The sequence below is a fragment of the Magallana gigas genome, chromosome 8 (genome assembly GCF_963853765.1).
Source record: "Magallana gigas chromosome 8, xbMagGiga1.1, whole genome shotgun sequence".
In the NCBI taxonomy this organism is placed as follows: domain Eukaryota; kingdom Metazoa; phylum Mollusca; class Bivalvia; order Ostreida; family Ostreidae; genus Magallana; species Magallana gigas.
In genome coordinates, this window is record NC_088860.1 from 20573594 (window position 1) to 20584431 (window position 10838).

Sequence of the window (10838 nt, forward strand, 5' to 3'; positions counted from 1 at the left end):
TATCAATCTATCTTACAAAATATTTAATAAAATGGAGCATGTAGACCCCAATCAAAGATATTGATTTGTCACCATCGATGTAACTAGGAATACCATATTTATTACAAGATCATACACACAATCATACAAGAGATACATTGAATATCTAGACTACAATTGTAAGTATAAAAGCAAACGTTCTTCACAACATTTTTTCTGAATCATTATTTCATACAGATATTATGAATAATTATATGGTCTTGGATTAATATCTATGCTTTTCAGCCAACAGTCTTTACAAGTGAAAAGCTGATCGCTGATCGTATTTTAAAAATGTCAACAATCCAATTTTATCCAAAAAATAATCAACGAGGATAGTTAATCGTTGCAAAGTCATGAAATATTTGTGCCTCCAAATGTAGAGGAATTTCTGGAATTTTGACTATTTTGTAATATGTGATTTTTACCTTGAACAGATGCCATTGGAGACAAGCTAGGCCCTAGTAAGTTGATTGTTGGTTAATGACCATTAACCACCTAGTCTTTTTTTAACAACAGAGGTCAAAGCATATATTTTTAAAAATATGTGAATACATCAGTCATGAAAAAAAATCGTCATGTGTATAAATATTAGATATCGATACAATTGTAATTATGGTTAACTTTGCTCTTTCAATGTAAGTGTAAAACAAAAAGACAAATAACATATACACATGTATATTGTAATAATAATGTAGTAAGCTTCCTACAATGTTGGAACAATGGTGGACACAAAGAAACTCGGAATGATTATATATAAGGTTCACTTCGACACAAATAATTCACCAATTTATGTAAGTCTTATCTTGCGCATGCGTTAAACTGTGATGAATCTTGGCAAGACTGTCTTTAAATCCTGTAGCGATATTGGCTTTCCTCTGCACAATGCATTCATTGTAACTTCTGATTCGTTGAAGCTGTAAAAAAAATCATTGGAATAAATTTCTTAGAATAATAAAATAATTATGTACAGTGTATATTGAAACTTTAATTATTAATGTAGAATGAATACATCTGAAATATTTTACTTCTATCTATTGATACACTAATAACTGACAATGAAATCAAAATTAAACTGTAATGAGAGGCCTATGTGCAACATTACTCATCTGAGCAACGATATCCAACTTTTGATCAAAGTAACAACCTCGTTAAAATACAATTACTTCATTAAAACATTTCACAGGTGTTGAAGGAGGGGTGATGTAATTTATGCTCAAACAAAACTGAAACTTTTATATATCAGCTTACTACATCAGTCTAGATTTCACACATTGTATCTTCATCTTCTTCAGAAGAGAATAAGTTTTTGCACTCAATTTTGAGACCCAAATTTGAGAGACGGACAAACCGAGAGACGACGACCTACATCTTTATCGATAAATCCCTGCTATGTTCTAGTTAATTTAGCGATCGTGAGCCTACAAATGCAGTATTGTTTTCTTTTTTAAAAAATTGAAATTTTCCAACTTTGAAATGACAATATGTAATGTAAGTAACGTTTCTTAATGAACTACAATTCTCTAAAGATGCGCTGAAACATATCAATGAGATTTTTAATTGCTGACTTAGAGAAATTAATACTCACTTAAGAACAAGGAGACCGTGTCACAAAAGGGTCGTAAATCGTACGTAGTACGTAAGTGTGACGTAGGCAAGTGCTTTAACTTTTCATGAAAGCGAAGTACAGTATATATAGAATGGTGAAATGTGGTTCTAATCAATTACAGAGAGGTAAAGACTCACTCAAGATCCTGCTCGATGAGCAACACAGAGACATCGACGTTCTCCTCAGAGTCGCAGATGGCCAGGTCGACCAGTCCATGTTTCAGGGCAGTGATAAAGGCCTCATAGTTACTGCCGGTCAGTAACACTCCCAGCCTCAGCTTGGAGGAACCACTTCTCCTGCCTTAAACATACAACAAGTTTAAATGAACAGATTGGTAGCCATATGTATGGAACTGAATATTGTACATGAATAAAATAATTGGTTGTGAAATTAAACACGGTTATATTTATGCAATTTAATTTCGCACATATTTTATAAACTTGAACCCGTATTAAATTTTGTAATTTATCTGCTCAATGCTTGTGTTATGTTAACTCATTTTACCCTCTCAGGTTTGTTTATTACTGCTAATACTCAATCAGCTACAATTTTAAGAATACTATAATATAATAATATGTAATGATGACGATGTTTATGATTATGATTGTAGCAGCAAGATCGAAGAAAAAATAATACAATACCAGCAAATGACCTCGGATGAGCTTGCGCTGGCGGCTCGCAATTATAAGATCCCGGTGTATTCTTACAAGAAAACATCGGTGGACAATTATTTTGCCCTGCACACTCATCAATGTCTTCTGTGCAGTTCAGACCCGTATATCCTGCTGAACACCTGCAGTAAAATTGGCCGGAATAAGGAATACATGTAGCTCCATTGAAACATTTCGGGGGATAGCAAGGATCAGTTTCGGTGCAGTTGTCACCCAGCCACCCATCTGCGCATGCGCAAGAGTATGTTTGGTTATGGTTTGTACAGCTTCCGTTGTTTGCGCACGGAGTCTGACTACAGAAGTCTTCCATCTGACACCTGTCTCCATACCACCCAGCTTTACAGCTACAGTTGTAGGTATTGTTGGAAATGGAACATGATCCGTGGACACACGGGTCAGGGGCACAGAAATCGGTCTGGTTACAGTTAGGTCCGGTAAAACCAAACGAACAGACGCATGTGTAGTTCTGAGACCCGGTTGCATTAAGCGAACACGATCCGTTATTCTGACAGGGATCGGACTCACAGTAATCAATGATTTCGCATGCCTTTCCAGCGTAACCCGATGGGCAAGCGCACTTAAAACCATTTAGTTCGTTGCTGCAATTTCCAGAGTGTTGACATGGCTGGCTGTTACAGAAGTCCTTCTGTTCACAATTTGATCCTAAATATCCACTTGAACAATTACATGCATGAGATCCGTTGAAGGCCCTGCACGTTCCGTTGTTTCCACAAGGGGATGATAGACACGGATTATGACAACGGAATCCGTCCTCTTCGTTGGTACATCGGTAGCCATTGGTACATGGATTGGAATTACAGTTATCCACCAGATCACACTTTTCGCCCGCCCAATTTGATTCACAGTTACACACCGTTCTAGAAGAATTCGCATCAATAGAACAGTTACCGTGGATGCATGGATTAGGATTGCAAGACAGACAATCGAAGCCACCCATTCTGTTAATACACTGTTCTCCACTTTTGCAACTGCTTGTGCTATTTGCGCATTCGTCAACATCATCTTCACAAGCTAAACCGGACCAGCTTGAAGAGCACTCGCAAGTAAATTCATTTTTGTCTTCCTTGCAGGTACCGTTGTTCCTACACGGATGATACAAGCAGAAGCTTTCATATTGACACATTTTACCATGGTACCTGGGATCACAATTGCACCAAAAGTCATTTATTTGGTCTTGGCATGTTGCATTGTGTTCACAAGGGTTGGAAGCACACTCATTTATATTGGTTTCACAATGGTCGCCGCTATAACCAGCCGTGCAATTGCACTGAAAACTCCCTGGTGAGTTTTCACAGTTTCCATTGGTTGAACAATTTTCATGCATACATTCGTCGATATCAAGCTCACAATTGATCCCTTCCCATCCCAGTAGACAGGAACATGAGTAGGCACCAATGAGATCGGTACAGTTTCCGTTTTGACATGGACTGCTGGAGCATTCGTTGGTTTCATTCGCGCAAAATTTACCCACAAATCCAATCGAACAATTACAAAAGAAATCGTCTACGAGATCCACACACGTGGCGTTGTTTTGACACGTGACATTTTGACAGTCATCGATATTCATACTGCAGTTATCGCCTGTGTAACCTTTGGCACAGTGACATTCATATGTGCCGTTCATGTTCACGCAGGTTGAGTTGAACTGGCAAGGGTTGTTCTGGCACTCATCGATGTCTTGATCGCATGACGGGGAAGTCCATCCAGGTTCACAATTACACATGTAACTACCCGGGGTATTGGAACAGTTGCCATGTTTGCAAGTATCGTTCTGACATTCATCGATGTCCGTTTTGCAGTCGAATCCCGTCCACCCTTCAGTACAATGGCATATTACTTCGGACTTGTTCTGGATACACGTGCCATTGTTTTTACATGGTTCGTAACTACAAAAATTTGTGTACTGGCATTTGTCACCAAAAAAATTTGGAGTACAGTCGCAGCGGAAGCCTCCTATTATATCAGTGCAGCTTCCGCCATGCATACATGGTAAGCTAAGACATTCGTTGAAATCACTCTCGCAATTCTTTCCGTAGAACCCACTGGTACAATTACACGTGTAGTCGCCCATTTCATTTGTGCACGTGGCATTGTTTTGACAAATATTTTCTGCACATTCATTTATATCATTTTCGCATATGGTACCATTCCATCCTTTCGGGCATTTGCAGGAAAAACTGTTGATTTCATCCATGCATGTTGCCTGATTTTTACATGGAGAACTTTTACATTCGTCTATCTCACTGTCGCAAAAACGACCCGAATATCCTGGTCTGCACTGGCAGGTAAAGTCGTTAATCCCGTCCACACAAGTAGCGCCATTTTTACACTGTGACGTTGCACATTCGTCAATGTTCGTTTCGCAGTTATACCCCGTGATACCGATCGGGCAAGTACAATTGTAAAACCCATCGAAATCCATACACGTTCCGTTATTCTTGCAAGGATGAGAATTGCATTCATTTATCTCCGTTTCACATTTTTCACCGGTCCATCCTTTTTCGCAGAGACAGCTGAAGTTACCGGCGGTATTCGAACAGTTTCCTCTTACGCACGGCGTTTGGAGGCATTCGTCAATGTCAATGTCGCATCTTGGACCCGTCCATCCTGTCGAACAGATACACAGGTACCCACCCTGGCGATTTTCACACCGGATATTATGAACACACATGACGGTAGTGTTGCACTCGTCGATGTCGACGGAACAGCGCGGGCCCGTCCAGCCCGACTCACAGAAACACTTGTGTCCGGTCGGGCTGTTCTTGTCTTCAAAACTTACTCCATGTTCACACAGTTTCTGAACAACTGAGCAATTTTCACCAGTCCAACCTGGAAAAAAAATTCAATTTTTTGTCGTCTCCGAAAAATGAGTTAAATGTATATTAGAGGAAGAGAAGTTTCTTTTATTACTGACATTTCTAAATAGTTTGGACTGATTTACTAGTAATTAATCTCATTCCCGGATTTCTTTATAAACTCTATACATATACATTTAATCATCTGGGATTTTAAATAATTCTGCCCTGGTTATACTTGTATCAAATTTAACACGTGCTTACCTAAGTTGCAAATGAGGGTACCGTTGGAATCACAGTATCCGGTTCTGTTTTCTGGTGTGAAACATAGCGTGTCACATTTTTCACCATAATAATGATCGTCACACATTACAGAGCCATTTCTGTCACACATTCCATGCAATGGCGGCTTACAGTATATGGTGCAGTTCTCTCCAAAGTAGTTGTCATTGCATACAATGGTGCCATTTGTGTCGCAATGCATATGTTGCAAACCGGAAGGAACTAAGCAATGAGTGCTACATGCAGGCCCAAAAAAATTCGGAGCACAGGATGGGACGCCATCTTTATCGCAGACTAAATGGCCATCGGGAGATGAATTACATTCGTAATAACGGTATGAGATCTTCACTCTGTAAACATATTTATTTTTAATTTATAGATTATTTTAACATTCTCTTACAATACTGGATATACGTTCATGTAGTCGCAGAATAGTTTTTTTTTCCATAAAAAAATCCATCATTTTTTCTCTTCAAATTCACATGAATCGTCAAACATTTCTTTACAAAGTCGAGAATTTTCTTTTGACCGCTTTGCTAATTGAACAGTCACCCACAGTTGCTTCCATTTTTGTTTGAATGAAGAATGACTGATTACTTACTGTTGCACTCATATTACTGTCCGAGATAATACTGATTTCTTTACCTTGCGCCCGTATTTTTCTTGTCCGGGGTAATATTACTGCTTACTTATTCGGAGAATTATAATTATTGCTTAACGTACCTTGCACCCGTATTTTTGTCCGGACTATTACTGATTACTTTACTTCGAGCCCGTATTTTTGTACGGGGTATCATTAATTCTTACTTTACCTTGTGCTCGTATTTTTGTCCGGGCTATTACAGTTAACGTTTACCTTGCGCCCGAATTTTTGTCCGAGCTATTACTGATTACCTTGCGCTCGAATTTGTGTCCGGGATATTTCTGTTTACCTTGCGCCCGTATATTTGTCCGGGCTATTACTGATTTCTTTACCTTGCGCTCGTATTTTTGTCCGGGCTATTGCTGATTACCTTGCGCCCGTATATTTGTCCGGGCTATTACTGATTTCTTTACCTTGCGCCCGTATTTTTATCCGGGCTATTACTGATGATTTCCACCGCCTCCTTGGCACTATCCGTGGTGGCACTGGTGAAATGTTGCTGGGTTTCAAAAATGGTCTCAAAATGGGAACCGATGTCATAGAATTTTACCTGAATATTGTACTGATCCTTTGCCTGTAAAATCACATAAGTTTTTGTTTTTAAATTATCATATGACATAATTTCTTTTAGAATCAACTTACTATGTACACCTGTAGAAAGTTTACTCAAATATATTTGCTAACAATTTAGTTATAGGTTCTAACATATAATTTTGATTTTTTTTTAATGTAAGATTGAAAAATGTCCCTAGAATGTGTTAATTGAAAATAGGCATTGTCACTTGTAAAATTGTGGTGCTTGGTTACCTTGCAATTTTGTCATCTAACATTTGAAAACAAGTTTGAGATTGCATACTATTTAAGTACATGTACTAAAACACTAATCATTTACTTACCGCCCATGTTGGAATGCTTAGTATAATCGGGTTGCTCAGATTTCCAACTTTATCGGTAAAATTCATCGCTTGGTTTTGACCGAGGAGACTGCTTATTGCTTCTCCTACACACGTCTTGTCTGAACTTTTGCTGTATGCAAAGATTGTACATGTTAAAGATAAAGATATATAGATTTGTCGCTGCCTTGTATCTGAGTATGAAAATTAAATATATCACCAAAACTTATCCGATAAACATTGATTTATTAACATTATTTAATTTAAAATATTATTTGTGAAGTGTTAAGATTATGTTGTTCATACAACATATACATATAACAGTACTATAGAATTTTGCTTTAAAACAGCTTTAGGGAATACTAGTATTCGTTATTTTTAATCGTTTTTAGATCAATATATCTTTTTGACCCTGTGACTTCATGTTGAGCTGCTAACAAAAGAACAGTCTTTTAAATAAATACACCTACCGTTGCAAGATTGAGATGTAAATAAAGTCGTAGAATAAAATCACACTAAACATTAAGATCTCCGCTTTGATATTTCAGAAATAAAGGAGTGGTTTACAACCTTTAGTAGAACATGTACAATGTGTCCTGCACAGAATTATGTCAGATTGAGATGTGTTAAGTTCCCTATGTATAAGTCGTAAATTACGAAACATTTCAATCATATTCAAAAGTTGATCCAAGTTCTGTTGATAAAACACCTTCGCTACCAATTCTTATATCTAATACCGATTCTTGTGATGAGAATTAGAAAGTCGAATCCTTGGCTAGCGAAGAATTTGAATCAGTTTAATTTCTTACAGCACAAACATTTCCATTAATCAACATTTATGCAAAATGTATGTCTATCTTATCGATTAAATATTTTCATTTTTTTTTACTTACAATAAACAAATACGGACAAACGGAGAACAGGCGACAGGACAAGATGTCGTCAATGGTTCCCGATGACAACATATGACGTCATGATTGAGTCCATGGTTCAGAGTTACAAGATTTTTTGGATTCTCGTAGGATTGTACAGATACGGCAAAATATGTTGTACCGCATGCCAGCTATAAAAATAACGGAGGAAAATAGAATTCAAAGCGGCATGCCAATATTTAGTTTAATACTCATATCTTAGACCTACCCCTGTACTTGCCCCAGCAAAAAGTATGGATCTAAGTATGAACGGAATTTATTGTAGAGTTTATAAAATTTACAAAATTACTGGCGTTTGCTCGAGTGCAAAATTATTTCAGCATTTGTTTACGTGATTTATAAAAAAAATCTTCAATGCATGTGTACAGTTTTATGTACAAGAATAGTATAATAATATCAATCTGAAAATGCTGGATTGCCTTTTCTCTCAAATTTTGATTGTAATTCACTGTGATCTGTAAAACTCACGAGACTGAAATAAACACGACCCATTTATGATTGGTCGAAAGTTGCGTCAACCCAGGATAATAATAATCATGATGATGTCCGACTGAAATTCCCATATAAGACGACGTAGCTATTTCTATTGTTAAACATACTGACGTATATCAACAAAAAAATAGCTTACTTTACTTACTCTTTACGACCAATTCATTAATTTGTTTAAAAAAAAATAGATGTAGATATCGATATAAGCAATAAAATAATCTTTTAATGATTCATGCGGGTTTTTTTTTCAATGTCGCTACCTTCATATTCCGTATGAATCAAAGAAAGCATTTTATTGTTTAAATAAATCTTGAAACTATTTCATAAATTTCGAATTATATCAATTATCAATATTTAAAACGTTCAAACTAGAAAGATACACTAACTCTTTAACATGGTTTCTTGAAACGTACTCAATTTCTACACGATTTGTATATAACTATTCAGATTTTCAGCCAGAGCAACAAATAAATAAAATACATGTATAACTTAAAGCTTATTCAATAGCCCCAACTGTTTCTTACACCAAAGAAATTAGCCAATAATGACAACTCTTCATTGAGTTTTTACTTAAATAATTTAGATATTAGTACTTAATTGGTACATTTTATACATAAAAACAAAATGTTGCATAAATCCCCAATTTCAGAAGAGAAAACTTGTGGCATGTACAACTTGTATTTTTATAGGTATTAAACATATTATTGGCAATAATATGTTTGGTTAAGTTCATAGAAACCAATACATATCTAAGAAAAACCAAATGAAAAACCCGTTAAGTAATTCATAAAATTAATAATTACATTTGTAAGAGTTAAAGGTAAAAAAAAGTTGCAAACTGAATAATTTATGGGTTTTTTTTACTTAACCATGTAAGAATGTCATCTTTTGCAGTAGAGTTATAATATTTGCGCCTGCAAATTATTTCGTAAAGTATTGAAAATATAAACCCACCTTTGGTATAAAACCGAACAAGAAAGCCGTAGTCAGCAAAAGTTCCTTCATCTTTCACCAGAACCAACGATTGATAATTTGAGTGAACGTTGTTTAGAAGAATAAATTCAACTCTCACTATCTTATCTCTCTCAAACAAAGGATCAAATGACGCAAGTCAATTCAAAATCACCTATCGATTTTCTTTATAATCTCGGTCATTCTAAACTTTATTTTGAGTTGTTTATGTATACGACTCAGTCCCAACAGTCTAGCTTAGATTAAACTTTTGGCCCCCACATACCATTTTCGATTGGATGTCCACACGTTCTCCAGATAAATGTACTTAAATATGTTTCTTTTCTTGTTTTGTCAACCAAATGACATCGGAAATGCAGCCAGCACTAGTTGACTCTAATTTCTGAGTGACTTGTTTATACAATACACTCATTGAACTGAATTTAACTTTGTAAAAAAAAATATTAAGGATAAGCATTTATAATTTTCGCACCACTTGTTTTTCACTTTGGTTTTTAGAGGTATGTTACCCGCGTAGTCCCATAGATAACCAGGTGGTCGGGTCATTTTGAATTAAGGAAGTGAAATTCCTGACTGAGAGTACAATCAGTCCCTAAGACACCGGATTGGCGTTATCTTGGTCAGTATTGTATATTTTGATAGAATATTTACCCAGGATTTCTACGGGTAAAGCAAGTACAGACTTATACAGATCATTGACATTTGACATAGAAGATTCCAGTCATGTAAAATTCGTTCTGAATTTTTTATTTTAAAAACACTTGACGATTTCCATTAAGCAGAGAGAAAAATCGTCTTATCAACTGCCATTTTGATAAGTCTTCGACATCTGCATTTGTTGTGGTTTGTTGTGGGAAATTATAAGCATAAGCTTATTTCTAGACTATATATTAAATGGCTTCGAGTATTGAACTATTGGATGCCATCTTCTGACACGTGACGTAGTCGTTTGGATATCTGCAATCGGAATATGTCAGCCTTTCCTATTTAAAAACGGAATGAGTTGTCCGTATCAGTCTTGAGATACCTGAATATTCTAGTATTCAAAAGCAACATCCGAAATTACGAAAAAGAGAAATGGTAAAAGCAATCGGTTTGAGTTTTGGTCGATGACAAGGAGGTGAATATGTTATTTTATGGGATAAAATGATAATTATGTTTTCTCAAAAAAGAGCAAATATTTTTTCCTATCGTTAAAAATAAGAAAGGAAAAAAAAGTGATATTATTTTATGTTATTTATGCATTAACAGTCTGTTGCAATGTACCAATGAACTACCTACATAGCTTACTGTATCTTTACGTCGTATGTAATACAGGGCAGTTATCAGCAAGCATGGGGTTCTTATACGAGTACGTAGCAAGTAGTAACAGTGCTGATAGAAGGACATAGAGTTCCGTATGTATTTTTTCTTCAATATTGTAACTGTGTTTTGTTCAGTCTTAGACGTGCCTGAATAAGTCTTTCCGTGCTTTGTACAGTTTTCAACAATGGTAATACAGAGTTGCAAGAGC

The 10838-nt window shown here is 36.1% G+C and overlaps 1 protein-coding gene across 2 annotated transcripts; it reads right to left on the minus strand.

Moving 5' to 3' along the window:
* Positions 1–170: 170 nt before the first annotated feature.
* Positions 171–9519, minus strand: LOC105326084 (neurogenic locus Notch protein). 2 transcript variants are annotated; one of them, XM_011425933.4, is made up of 8 exons: positions 9308–9519; positions 7826–7995; positions 6936–7065; positions 6453–6613; positions 5379–5746; positions 2269–5148; positions 1765–1927; positions 174–935 (listed from the first exon to the last, which is right to left on the minus strand). In XM_011425933.4, the coding sequence occupies exons 1-8, from the start codon at positions 9356–9358 to the stop codon at positions 836–838; spliced, it is 4023 nt and encodes a 1340-aa protein (XP_011424235.3). In that variant the 5' UTR covers positions 9359–9519; the 3' UTR covers positions 174–835. The 2 variants fall into 2 exon arrangements, with proteins under 2 accessions (XP_065924556.1, XP_011424235.3); XM_066068484.1 differs by lacking the exons at positions 6453–6613; positions 6936–7065; positions 7826–7995; positions 9308–9519 and adding an exon at positions 6042–6052 and having other exon boundaries at positions 171–935.
* Between the last annotated feature and the right edge of the window lie 1319 nt (positions 9520–10838).